Raw genomic sequence first — 14,024 nt, 5'->3', positions numbered from 1 at the left:
GCAAGAGCTCTACCACTGAGCTAAATCCCCAACCCCTGTTAATTTTTTTTTTAATATTTTACCTTTTAAGGGTTTGAAGTGATTTTGTATGTGTCAGATCCATAAAGGGAGAAATATATTATCAAACTACATGTATGAAATTGTCAGAGAAAATAAGAAGGGAAGACAAAGAGCAAACAAAACACAAATCTAGCACAGGCAGTATTCATGTTTGTGGTTTTCCAGTTGTCCTTGTTGAAATATAAAGAAATCATAGGTATTTGTAGACGCTGGGTTTGGAAATCATGAAGAAATTGACAAAAACAAGAATTCTGTCCTTTTCGGAATCGCTCACATGAGATGCCCCACCGCATTACCTTTTAGTACTGGCAGACGCAGAGCGCATCTCAGTGACGGCTCAAATGCTGCGGAAAGTGACAGTCAGCACGGTCAGAGGATTAAAGGTTGAGGAAAATCAGCAGGGTTGCAGCTATGTTAGAAATTAGGAGTGTGCTCAAACTCTTAGAAGGTATGATTCTGCGTCAAGAGCTTCTGAGGTACTCATAAAAGGTAATGAAGAAAACTCATCTATCACTGGATTCAAATAGCCTCCGGAAAAAAATCTTAGGTGCAATGCCAGGGTCGCGCTCTCAGTACAGAAAGGGCGCTTTCCTGCCATTTACTGACCTTCCCATCTCTCCCTAGAAACCTAACAATATGCTTTAAGACGTTCGTTTTCCTGTGAGCCTCGCTGTTTGTCTGTCTGCCAAGGTGTTAGACAAGGCAGCATTTAAAAGCCCAATCCCAGAGACAGGCACCTTGAATCTGCTCCGTCAACCCTTCAGACCACGTGATCTTCCTCAAAAGCTATACATGGTTTTCCTGTCTCTGAAACGTGTGGCAGAAGCCACACTAGAAGAGGTGGTATAGATTAAATAGCATTGTGCCCATAATGAGCCTACCATGCTACTTGGCACATAAAATCTCACAATATACTACTTGTTATTTCTCTTTTTTAAAATCATCTACATGTAAGTAGTAAGAGATTGTCTTATCATGGTTTCTGTGGCAAAACACCATGACCAGAAGCAACTTGGGAAGGACGGAGTTTATTTCCTTTCAGAGCCCCAGGTCACACTACAGCGGTGGCACCACCCACAATAATTTGGGTCCTCTCACATCAATCACTAATCGAGGAAATGCCTGACAGACTTGTCCACAGGCCAGTCTTATGGAGGCATTTTCTCATCTGAGCTTCCCTCTTCCCAGTTATGTCTCATTTGTGTCAAGGTGACAAAAAAAAGTACAGACATGTAAGCATTGAGACACAATTGTGGATGCATCCCATATGTCCATTAAAGTAAAACTGCTCACTTGTTTTTAAACTTTTTATTGGTTCTTTGTGAATTTCACATCAATCCCACTCATCTACCCCTCCCTCATACCTGCCCTCCATCCTTGCATCCTCCCCTATAACAAAGAAAAAAAAAAAAAAAACTCATTGTGGAAGCTGTGGTGTGTTCCACAGTATACCCTTCTGTCCTCACTTCTTTACTTGCAGATGTTCATTGCAATGAGTCATTGGTCTGGTACAAGGCCTCAGCTTCTGCTGCTTTATCAATACTGGAAGGTCCTTGAAACATTTCTTGGACGTTCTGTTGCCTGTGTCATGGAGATCTAGAGTTTTTCAATACTGGAAGGTCCTTGAAACATTTCTTGGACACTCTGTTGCCTGTGTCATGGAGATCTAGAGTTTTGGATCTGTAGGACTGGCCTCCTCATCCACTCCAGCAGTCCATTAATGGAATGAGTGTTAGCCTGTGTCCATTCAAAGCCCTGGATCTGGACCTAAGAGGTATCTGAGAAGGTCGGCCTGCTGGCTCCCCAAGCTCTCACACCTTTAGGGTGGCTCCCTGGCAACCTCCCTGCAGCCAGGGCCAGCTGTATCGTGCTGCCCAGGTGAGGTGCAGGGCCCGATCTCCCGATTGTTGCAGCCACTGAGGGACATGGCCAAGAACTGCTGATTTTTAAATCCACGGCTTACATTTCTTTAAAATTCCTGAGCACTCCACAGATAGGGACCTCGTCTTCTGTCTAGGTCCTTGCTGGCTCGGCAGCACCGTCACTGTACTTAATGCAGGCTCTGGAAACCATGCTTGCAGCTTCCAAAATCGGCAAGGATGCCGATGCTCACTGGAAAACCGAGTTGCTTAGATACAGTACTCTTACTCTGTGTGCTGTAAAAAACTAGGATATGACTTTCCATAACTCAAACACGAGATTCTGAGTCAGAGTTTCACATCCTCACATCTCTGGTTACAATGTAGAAAACATGAGAGCTGAGTCAGTTTCACACCCTAACATCTCTGAAGTTACAATGTAGAACGTGTGTGTGCTCCAATGTCTTGCTTTAGGAGCCCAACTTCAAGCATTCATCACAGAGCAAGCCCATAGCCACTCTCTCCTGGGAGATGTTATAGTCACATTCCGATAACTTATGAACTTAATTTGTTTCTTTGTCGTGTTTTATTTCATATTTAGGTTTTTGTTTCTTGTTTCTTTGTGCCATTTGACCATTTCTAGCTCATTTTGGATACAGTCTGACTTAGTTTCCTGATTCAACCTAATTAACTCATAAACAGCCTTCGTTTACTCACTGTCAGCCCTGTTTCCAGCCAATGCTCTGGCAACTTCTTCCCAGCGAGGTCCGTGCGGGTTCTTGTTCATGCTTGGTGTGATAGTTTTACTCTAGTTTTACTCTTTGAGAAATCCATAAGTGCATGTATGTATTTTGATCATACTCATCCCCGCCCTAATTCTCACCACCCCTCCTCCTCACTCCCTCCTGCCTTTACCTCCTTTTTTAAAATAATCTACCAAGTCCAACTATGCTGCCCATAGAATTCTGGTTGTGGGACCACAACTGGTGCTTCCTCCCCCTGAAGCTATCAGCTGTTGGTAGCTTCTTGTTAGGCAGGGAGGGAGTTCATGAGCCTCTCCCCAGTCTACATGGGGATTCAAACTGAATTGGTCTTGTACAGGAGGTCTGTGAGATCATGAATGGTCCTGTTGGGTCCAGAAGACAATTTCACTCTGGGTCTCCCTGGCCTCTGACTTCTATAATTTTTCTTTCTCCTCTTCTGAAATGGTCCCTCAGCCTTGGGTGGACAGGAATATAGCTGTCCCACTGACTGTGATGTTTTTCTGTGCCAACTGCCGTCCACTGCACAAAGAAACTTCTGAGATGTGGCCTGAGAGCTATAGGGATGTGCGGGTGAGGAGATAGGAATTTAATTGGCAGTTTGATGGTATGTCCACCTAGGAAAACCATAGTAGGGGTTCTCCACCAGGGCCTATAAGTTCTGAGGCCATGGCCTCTTAAGAGTTACAGTATGACACGTGTCTCCTGCTGCAGAACAGGCCTGGAATCCAATTACAAACTGGTCGGTTCCTCCTGCGGTGTTCACGCCCCCATAGACAGTTCTTGCTGTCGCTTTGTTTTGCTGCTGCTGTTGTTTTAAGCTCAGCTGCACTCATTTGGTTGAATTATTTGGAATGTAGGTCAAATAAAGCTTATATCTAAAAGATTGTTGAAATGTTTCTCCTTTTTCCAGATAAAAATGTCTCCCTCGTATCATCAGTCCAAAGGGGACCCTCCTGCCCGGAAGGTGAGTCTTCAAATCAAATGGTCCGCAGAACTACCTCCTCCTGCATGGCCCCCTCTGTGGTCAGCCTTCTCTGCATAGCCCTGGTGTTTACTTACGTTAATATTCTCTGGCCTCTTCTGACTGGATGCTTTGATATGATGCCAGGATTCCTTACCCCTTCCTAGAGCACACATGTGGGATTTCAGGCCCAGCAACCCCCTCACATCTAAGACTATAGCATCGTGGAGTCAGCACCCACAGTCCACCAGGGCTGGCACCCACCAGGGCTGGCATCCACCAGGGCTGGCATCCACCAGTGCTGGCATCTACCAGGGCTGGCACCCACCAGGGCTGCATCCACCAGGGCTGGCACCCTCATGTCCGAGGGCAGAAGCCAATGAAGCAATATTCTGAGGGAATGCTGCCTGGTCTCCTTAGTGACATATTTTCTTTCCAGATAGCCATGCCCCAAATAAACCATCTAGAGATACTGCTTTTCAGCACATGCCACACAGAGGGTGGTCGGTAGATACAGGACGAGGCCTGTCTTCTGTGCCACTATTCCTCCCTGTAGACCCTGATGGGCTGTGAGTCTTGGACCCAAACCATGCTGAAGGGACAGTAAGAGACCCACTGCAGCCCCTTCTCTATCCCGCTGCAGCTGTTGGCTGAGAGTTGTGGGTAACCTGGCCTTCTGATGCCTTCCTTTACCACTGTTCCTTCTCTGGTAGCCGAGGTGTTTTATTTTGGTTTGCTCCCCCCACCCTTAAAAAATTCTAGCCAGCGTTGAAGTCAGCAAAGTATTTGTGAAATGAAAGTGACATCTTGCTGCTCTGTTTACTAACTGCAAGTTTCAGCTTCAAAGCAGGGTGACACACTCGATTCCTTTTGCTCTGCCCACAAACCCTGACATTTTCAAATAGAAAAAAGATAGAAACAAGATAGAACATCTGAAAAGTCCTGAAATGTGTTTTGCAGGAATAGCTCTGAGCTCTATCAAAGCATCATGGTGGGCAAGACCAAGGGGTGTCGTGTGACTCCTCAAAGCCACCCCACGCTGTGAGCAGTTAGTTGGCTTTGCATCACTACAGTGAAACGCTGCTTACAGTCATTCGGGGGTTTGGTGTCCTTGAAGCTTTGTGGGTGTGGGCCGTAAGAGAAAGTGACTGGTTGAGGCAGGAGCACATTTGAAACGTAGCATGAGCAGAAAGCAGAGAGAGGATGAAATCAGGGTGCCACAGTTCCCAGGGACTCAAGGACCTCCTGTTGGGCCTCTTCCCAAACTCCCATAGCAGCTCCTAGCACAGCTATCAGGACCTCAATGAACCCTTGGGTACAGTCATCAGCCAGCCATATTAGTCTCATTAGTAAACATGAAAGAATTAGAATTGGTTTGTAGAAGCTCTTGAATGGTAGCCATGCAACACACTTCCAACAGAATGATTAAACACATAGGCTTAAGGTATGGCCGGACTTAAACTCAAAAGCCCTGAAAAGGTGGCCTCTGTTTCTCCTTCCTGTGTAAGATAGTGATGATCTTAGAATTTCCCTAAAAAACAAATGAACGACTTGTGTAAGCGTGTAATGCATTAGCACATACTTAGCTGTGGTCAGCACCGCCATTTAACATGGGCCTTTTTAGTCAGCCATGTTGCTTACGTGTTGTTAGTCGATCAGCAAGGACTTCCGTGTGCTAGACACAGAGCTGAGCACTAGACTAGAGATTCTCTGTTTTCGGTAATCTCAGCACTGCGCGGTGATCTCACTATTACTGTCTGGCTTGGTGATGCCAGGTAAAGGTAGGATGCTCTGCCAGCACCGAGAAGGGGTCTTGTTTTAAGATGGCTGATCAGCCTGGTGCAGCCTTATGTCCTTTGTGATTGTAAGTACAATGAAGGACCTTGAGGAACAGTTAACTGCCCCTCTAACAGCCTCGCTTCATGTTGTAGTGAAAGTAAATTCAGCCACGAAGCTGAGAACTCATTAAATAAACACCCATTCAGAAGTAGATTAATGCAACCTATTTTCAGACTTTGCAGTGCCTCGGCTCTGAGATTCAGATATCTGACTACCATTAGAAAAGGGGCGCCACCACAAAAGCAGGGGTCCGTTACTCTTCTAATCCACTTCATCTGAAGAAGCTTCTGGCCAAGGTGTGGTAGCATCTTTAATGCCAGCACTCAAGAGGCAGAGGCAGATGGGTCTTTATGAGTTCGAGTCTAACCTGGTCTATATAGTGAGTTTCAGACCAGTCCAGGATGCATTGTGTCAAAGTGAGAAAAAAAAAAAAAACAAACTTCCCAAACCATGGCTGGGTACACATGGCCCTTGGCGTCATTTTTTTTTCTTCCTTTTAGTGATTTATTTTGATAAAAGTTGTCAAGTTGTACACTTATTCCTTCCCCATGCAAGAGTGGGTACAACTTCTCAAGTATCCTTCCTTACCTACAGATCTTGAACAGATTTTATTTTATCAGTGAGAGCCTATTTCCAGTATTTACTGTATTAATTAACAAGCCATTAATTTTTAGCAGTTAAGACTCTTTTGGAAGCTGCAGTCGGGAATTCACATTAAATGGCCACTCCTGGGGTGTGAGCTCTTCCTTAGAGCCAGTCACCACCTGAGTTGAAGCCTAGGTGTACCAGCACACCTCTTTACCACATCATATGTGTGGTGTGGGTGCCTATCCCAGGATGGCAGGGAAGGTTTCCCAGAGGAAAGAGAGCTTGATCTGGCCTGAAATAATAGGGGATATGTCCCAGGAAGACCTGAGTCAGCAAGGCTGGGTGCGGGGGTGGGAGCAGGCTGTATATGTCTTAAATACAAAAGCACAAGAAGGTCTGGGGGAGACTGTGGGGGTCCAGGTCACAGAGCCCCCGTCTGTGGCGGCTTCTTAGTGAAGGAAAGGAATTTCCACCCATGGTCTGTTGAAAGGCAGAACAGCATGGTTGTCAGGGTAGAAAAATGCCCTAACCTGAGGCTGTACGAGTGAAATCTCCCCACCCCTTGGAAACTCTCTAATGTCCCCCAAGTCTCAGTTATTTGTCATTTGAGCACATAGCACCTGAACTTACCTGTTAAGGAATGTCACTCATCAGACTGCGTGCCTCCTGAGGGTAGGACTGACTTTGTGTCTGATCTTACAAGGATAAGGACCGAGCAGGCACTCGATTGTTGTCCAAACTGTGGTCAAATAAACGAGAGGTCTGTGGAAGAGATCCCTCAGGGTATGGGTTGTACGTAGAAAATGAGTGGGGGAAGGAAGTGTGTGGCCCTGACAACCAGAGGAAGAAGAGCCAAACATTGTTGCTAGCCGAGGCTCCTGTCTCCAGAATAATCTACAGTATACGAAGGGAAGGTTCTCTGAGGAGCAGTGTGAAACTTAACGTGTGGGCATGTGTGTGTGTAGGCATGTGTGTGTAGACATGCATGTGGGCATGCGTGTAGGTATGTATGTGTGTGTGTGTGCATGTGTGTGTCCATTACATACATCCTCGTTGGTCCTTGACTATAGTCCCTCTCCCAAAGATCCTCTGTCAGATGAAAATGGCCATCATGTCTGGCAAACAGTGGCTGACAAAGTGACATGTGTAAGAGACACAAAGGAAGAAGCTGAATGTATCTGCTGCAGAGTCTCTTAAACTCTGTGACTGAAGGGCGTACTCATGGACTCCCCATTAGACCTGCCGAGAGTCGGTTCAGTCAGGAGGAGGGAGGAGCAATGCTTTTTATCCTGGTCTCCTGCGTTGGAACTCCTGCTCTCCAGACACTGCCGACCGGCTGCCAGCTCACCTGCTCCCTGATATACCCTTTAAAAACACCTTTATTGATTTCTCAGTGTGTTTAGGGTTTTTGTTTTGTCTTAGCTTTAAATTTTTTTTTCAAGAAGCATGCTTTGTGTTGCTTTTGGGCTTACTGTTTGTATCTTTGCTTTTCTGGTTCAGTTTCTGATTTAAACCAGCTAATTCCAGTTGTATCGGTCAGGTTTGTTATACGTGCTGTGTGCATTGCGTGCGTGTCATACCCTTTAGAATTGGTTGTGAGAAGATGTGAAAACAGGCATTTATTTAGTATTTTACGGTTACACAGTTACCTTTCCCGGTTCTCCTTGTTTACGTGCATTTGAAATTTCTAAAATGATTTTCACTCTGAAGAGCCCGCTTAGCCCCTCTTGTCAGAGACGTAGGCAGGCGTGGGCATTAGTACTGAGTACCTTGTGGGGATCAGAGAACGGCTAACCTCCAGGAGTTGGTTCTCTCCTTCCACCCTGGGTTCCAGATCCACTCAGGAGGTCGGGACCTTGAGACAACACTCTAACGGCCGAGCCACGTCTGCAGGCCTCCGAGGTTTCGATTGATCTAGGAAAGCCCTTACTTCACATCCACTTTTAGAAGACAGCTTTGCTAGATGTAGGCATCTCAGCTGCTAGGTGTTTTTTTGAAGGTTTTGAATGTTACCTCCCGGGCTCCTGGCCACCATTGTTGCTGCCGTCAATCTTAGGGCTCATCCCATTTACCCCCTAGAAATGACTAGTGCTTTCCACTTTGTCTTTTACTTTCCAAGCTTGTGGCTCCGTTTTATCGTTTTATGGTATCGTTCATTCATATCCTGCTCAGAGTCCATTGAGCTGACTGAATGTGAACATTACTACTTTTCAGTGAACTTGGAAATTCTGAGGTACAGTTGTTCAAGTGTTTTCTTCTCTTTCCCCTCCCTGCTGCTGGGTCTCACTAGCTGCGCCGTGCTTCTGGGACTATACATCCCTCCAAAGCTGCTTCCTGCTCTTCTCTCTGTGCTTTTCACTTTGTGCAATCTTTTAAAATAAGATTTATTTTATGTTCATGACTGTGGGGGCTCAGAGGGTGGATATGTGCATGTGCGTGCAGGTATCCAGAGAGGCCAGAAGAGGGCGTCTGATCCCCAGTGCCGGTCCTTTGCAAGAGCAGCGGCTGCTTTTATCTACCCAGAGCGTCTGTCCAGCCACAGCTCCTGTCCAGCCACAGCTCTCACATGCTCACAGTTTTCTGCTGGTCTCTGTTAACTGATTCTTTTACCTGTTCAGGTTCTCCTTAGGTGCATGCTAATGAATTCTCTATTTCTGTTCCAGGGTTAACTCCCAAGTTTTCACTTAGCTTCTGTATATATGTTTCTTTGTTGGCGTTCTCCACGGGCCATGGCAGGCATCACACCGTCCTGTGTTTTCTTATCTCCTGCTCCCCTGACGTCATGAGCACATATATCCGGACTGCTTTGAAGCTGGATGTGAGATCTGGGGCCCAGCTCCTCTTGTGTTTGGTTGCAGCCGTTTCTTTGGTTAATGCTTTCCTATGTGTGCACACCTTGTGGTTTGTAGTGGGATCTGAACATTTGAGAATGGTGTACTTGCCCATCTGCCCCCGGGGCTCACTACTATTTTATTATGTTCTGGTGATGGGTTGGGATAATTTAGTAAAGCTTATTTTCCTCCACTGTTAATGGCGTGACTTACTCTCCCAGAAAGGTAGCCAGACGCAGCTGTGTCTTTCTACAGTGTCACAATGTATCAAATAGCACTAACTTCACAGCCTACATTTCATTTGCTAAGTAGTTTTGATTTCTCTTTTTAGCCAGCTGTTGGTAAAGCCAGACTTTTACATTTCCATCTTAATTATTAATATTAACGGTCAGGTCTGTATTCAACATCACATGATTGGCAGATGTGTGCCTCACAGAATGGCTACAGACGAATCAAAGAGACCAAGAGGCTTGAATGGAAATAGAGGTGGAGAGCCAGTGCAGACCCACACAGGGCTACAGAGCAGGCTGCAGGGGAAGAGCTAAGCTGAGGCCCCAGGACAGTTGGGAGTTCTCTGTCCTGTTGGCGAATTCCTTACCTTACACACTGGGTGGTCAAATGGCAGGTAAGGGGGTCCATCACTGTCAGTGTTAGATGTGGGGTCTGTAAAGGAGAGCGCACTAGAAACATCAAACTAGGCTGTTCTGTGGATAGAAAGAAATGTTTATTTGGGGGAAATCAAACTGCCGTGGCTATCTCCAGTGGAGGGGAGCAGGCAGAGAATAGCAAAAGGCAGGGAAAGCGTTGCCAGTTTTAAAGAGACAGGTGATGGGAGGGAGCCTGTAGTGGAACAGGCTGTGAGTTAGAGTAGCGGGCAGGAGGGGTGGCCGGCCAGAAGAGCCAGGGCACTAGCATGGGGACTTTGGTCTGTTAAAGGTTTATATAGTGATGGGGATGCCCTATGCCTGTAGGGGTGGATGAGGGAAGAAAAGGTTTTTCCACGCAAACAGAAACCCACTTGGCAAGGTTCCTGAGGAATGCCAAGTGCAAGCTTTAGTTTATCCTGTTTACCTGGTCAGGGTCCAGCCTGAGCTCAGCCCAGGCTGGCTTTTAGGGCATTGCTAAGGCACTGCCATCTAGGGAGCCTGCTTTGGACCTAAGAGTCCAGGTGAGGACGTTATGCCCTTTGTTGTCCTGGCGTGCTTGGTATTTTATTGGGCCTGACTTTCTGTTATGTTCTTTGTACTTCCCCGTGCCCAGATGTCCCCGTACAGTTAGGTGAGTTTATAGGTAGTGCTTTTCTACTTTTGGGGATGAGCTCTTAGCAGGCTGTGCCTCCTGTGAGGGCTTGGAAAAGTGGTGCTGTGCATGTGTAAGGAAGAGGTACCTGCCTCTGTCTGAGCTCAGAATGGAGCTAAATGCTGCTTTGTGAAATCAAATCCCCAGGAAGCCAGGCACATCCTGAGCACATGGTGCTACACACTGGGGGGTAACAGAGCAGGTAGACCCTGGTCTCCACGTTAAGCTTCTCATACTGCTCCCTAAGGAGGTAGGATACAGTCACCCCGGGATAACCCTGGGGCTGTGGTGGTGCCTGACTTTCTGTTTAATCTCTGGCCACACCATGCCCAGCTGCTTTGTTGAAAAACAATAACCCAGGATGTAAATTGTTCTTCGAACCCAGGGTGTCAACTCTGACTCTTCGTAGGTAACCATTTCTGAAGTCTACGTTATTGCTCTTCCTGCCACTAGAGTCGTCTTTCCCCTCCTCCTCTGTGATGCACCACATCTCAAGTCGCTCTCCTTTTACCTTCCACAACTCCTGTGGTCCTCAGAGCCTGGGCTCAGACATCTCTAAGCTTGACCGCAATGACGCAGCTCTCTTTAAAAGAGAGCAGAAACTGTCAGTGTACAAACCCACTTTTATCCCTGGGAAAAGCTTATACTCCCAAATCTCTGGTGCTTTGGACAGGGACAGTGCAAAGCTTCTGTGTCACTCATAATCTAGGACTGGGGTGATGCTGGGAGGAGGAGGCTGCGGCCTCTGGTCCAACTGTTAGAAATAATCTCAGGGGCCCAGAGAGGAGACCACCCCAACTGCAGTGTCTCTGTAAGGCAGAACATTCCTTCTGAGCAGAAGGTGCTTGATTCACACAAACAGAAGAGTGACTGGTTTTATTCTAAGAGAGGTGGTGACTGTGCCCCTTCCCCATTGGCTAGGGTCCAACCTCACAGTCATTCACAATTGGCTAGATTGATAGACAGACAGACAAACAGACAGAGAAAAAAGATGAGGGGGTGGTGGGGCTCAAGAGTTGGAGGACATTTATTTAATGTATGTAGATGTATTGTCTGCATGTATGCCTTTATACCAACCACATCCATACCTTGTGTCCTCAGAGGCTAAATGAGGGCACCAGATCCTCTGGAACTGGAGTTGAACAATTGTGGACTGCCATGGTCCCAGGTCCCCTGCAAGAACTGCCATGTTCCTAACTAATCATCGACCCCCCACCCACCCACCCCGCAGTTGGCTAACTTTAAAAGAATTTGGAGGGGGGGGGCAGATTGTCACAAAAGAAAAGAAACTGGGAAAGGGAGGGAGGGGTTGGCCACTTAAGTTCCAAGAATACAGCAGGGCCTCTACGTAAAACAAACGGTACAGATAAGGGAGATTAAAACATTTGCATGAAGGTTTTACAACTTGGGAGAAAAAAGATTTGTACTTCTTGCCTTAAATGAAAGTTTTGGAATGTTTGACAGAAAGGATTAATACCCCATGTCCATTTTGCTTTCGGCTTGTCTCTTCTGGCATAGAACTGCCCTACACGGCACAGACATGGGAGAGGGCAGCACACAGCCTCACAGATAGAAGTACTGCCATCCTGTGAGCTCAGGGAACCCTCAGCACTCGGGCGAGCGCATCTAGACTGAGCCCAGACAATGGGAAGCAGGACAAAATCTGCCTCTTCCACAGCATCCTGGGGCTCTGAGAGGCAGTGTCTGCACTGGAGTCCTCTCTGCTGGGCTGTGATGTTGGAGAGGAAGAGTCTTGGTTCAGACCCCAGACACTTGCTATTGGCATGGATTCATAGATTTCTTTTTTCTTCAAATAATTGTTTTTTCTTTTGCCATTCTTCACTTAGGTCTATTTCTAGAACCTTTATATGATGTTTTTGGTTTGGTTAGGTTTGATTTTAACGCATTTCCAGGTTTCGATTGAGAACAGAATGTGTGGAGCTCTTAGGGGTGGCATGTGGGAAATGAGCCACTCATCTCTCCTGTCCTCCTTGGGAAGCCCTAACTAAGAGCTGTCTTTCTGATGGTGGGCATGTCCTCAACAGAAAACCATTGTGTCTTTACATTGTGTCAGCAAGTGAATACTGAATGCAAGGTGTAATTGTTCAATGATGGCTTTATTATTAAATCCATCTACCTCGGTAGCCTGGCCAGTCTTAATTACTATTTAATTATTAACTCTCAAATCACACAGTATACAGTATGTATATGTCTCGCTCCCAGTGTGTGTGTGTGTGTGTGTGTGTGTGTGTGTGTCTGTGTGTGTGTCTGTGTGTGTGTCTGTGTGTCTTGTATGTGTTACAGAGTGAATACAAATTAAAGATGCTCTCACAGAGTGAGGAGGCCGTAGCAGTGAGCTGAGGAAGTCTGGATAGATACAAACTATCAATCCAGTGCTGAGAGGCAGCCGCTGGAGTCAGGTTCCAGAGCAAAGCTGCAGAGTGTGATTGCAAAGGGAACAGGCCACGCTAGGCGAGGTCCAGATGGGCACATAGGTGGGCAAACGCTGGGGAGTAGGCTGCATTAACAATGGGGACCAGTCGAATCTAGGAACCCTGGGTCCTTAATGCACACACCTGGGATTAGAGGATCCATTGGGATTGGGGCCATGGTATTATACTTTTAGGCATCCATAGATTTATGGGTACAGGTGAGGGAATTATACATTTTCCTCAATCTGGTGACTCCAATAAATTCTCGAGCCTGGTCTTCTCAAGAGAATTTCAGTATGTTCATGTGCCCCCACAATTTCAATTCATATTCATTCATTCTCTCTCTATTTTTATATTTACAATTATTTTAATTTTATTTAATCTTTTTAAATTATTTATTTATTTATTTTTACACTCCAGAGTTATTCCCCTCCCAGTCCACCCCCAACTGATCCACATCCCATACCTCCTCCCCAACCCTGTCTCCACAAGGATGTCCCCACCCCACCCCACTCACCCCACCAGACCTCTAAACTTCCTGGGACCTCCAGTCTCTTGAGGGTTAGGGTCATCTTCTCTGACTGAACCCAGAACCGGAAGTCCTCTGCTGTGTATGTATTGGGGCCTCATATGAGCTGGTGTATGCTGCTTGGTTGGTAGTCCAGTGTCTGAGAGATCTCAGGGGTCCAGGTTAATTGAGACTGCTGGTCCTCCTACAGGGTCGCTCTCCTCCTCAGCTTCCCCCTAATTCAACTGCAGGGGTCAGCAACTTCTGTTCATTGGTTGGGTGCACATATCTGCATCTGACTCTTTCAGCTGCTTGTTGGGTCTTTTGGAGGGCAGTCATGGTAGGTCCCTTTTTGTGAATGCCCCATAGCCTCAGTAGTAGTGTCAGGTCTTGGAGCTTCCCCTTGAGCTGGATCTCCCTTTGGACCTGTTGCTGGACCTTCTTTTCCTCAGGCTCTTTTCCATTTCTATCCCTGCATTTCTTTCAGACAGGAAGAACTATGGATCAGAGCTCTGACTGTGGAGTAGCAACCCCATCCCTCACTTGATGCCATGTCTTTCTGCTGGAGGTGGGCTCTACAAGTTCTCTCTCCCCACTGTAGGGCACTTCATCTAGGATCCCCGCTTTGAGTCCTAAGGGTCTCTCACTTCCCAGGTCTCTGGTACATAATAGAGCGTCTCTCCTGAGGTTGCCTGTTTCCATTATATCTGCTGGTCCTCGGGGCTCCAGTCCTTTTCCCCCACCCAATACCAGATCACGTTCCCCTCTCCCCCTTCCCCGTCCCCTTTCCCTCTTAAGCCCCTCCCTCCCTCCCCCACTGTGGTTGCTTTCTTCTCCCTCCCAAGTGGGACCGAGGTGTCCTCACTTGGGCCCTTCAACTTGT

At 46.8% G+C, this 14,024-nt stretch overlaps 1 protein-coding gene and 1 long non-coding RNA gene across 8 annotated transcripts in view; both read left to right on the top strand.

Annotated features, from left to right (window-relative positions):
• The window catches only part of Vps8 (VPS8 subunit of CORVET complex), a 234,143-nt gene that overhangs the window by 199,664 nt on the left and 20,455 nt on the right, over window positions 1–14,024 (top strand). For 6 of the 7 annotated variants that reach the window (NM_001427620.1, XM_063270362.1, XM_063270366.1 and 3 more), the window contains one exon: window positions 3,594–3,647. The exons of the other annotated variant lie outside the window; for it this stretch is intronic. In NM_001427620.1, coding sequence (NP_001414549.1) covers window positions 3,594–3,647 — 54 coding nt within the window. The remainder of the gene's footprint in view (window positions 1–3,593; window positions 3,648–14,024) is intronic. 7 annotated transcript variants of the gene reach the window in all.
• LOC108352385 (uncharacterized) lies at window positions 3,654–13,153 on the top strand. Its single transcript, XR_001840583.3, has 2 exons — window positions 3,654–8,304; window positions 8,735–13,153. It is a non-coding gene; the product is annotated as an uncharacterized LOC108352385 (long non-coding RNA).

Source organism: Rattus norvegicus, chromosome 11, assembly GCF_036323735.1.
Source record: "Rattus norvegicus strain BN/NHsdMcwi chromosome 11, GRCr8, whole genome shotgun sequence".
NCBI lineage: Eukaryota > Metazoa > Chordata > Mammalia > Rodentia > Muridae > Rattus > Rattus norvegicus.
This window is presented reverse-complemented; position numbering and strand designations above follow the sequence as displayed.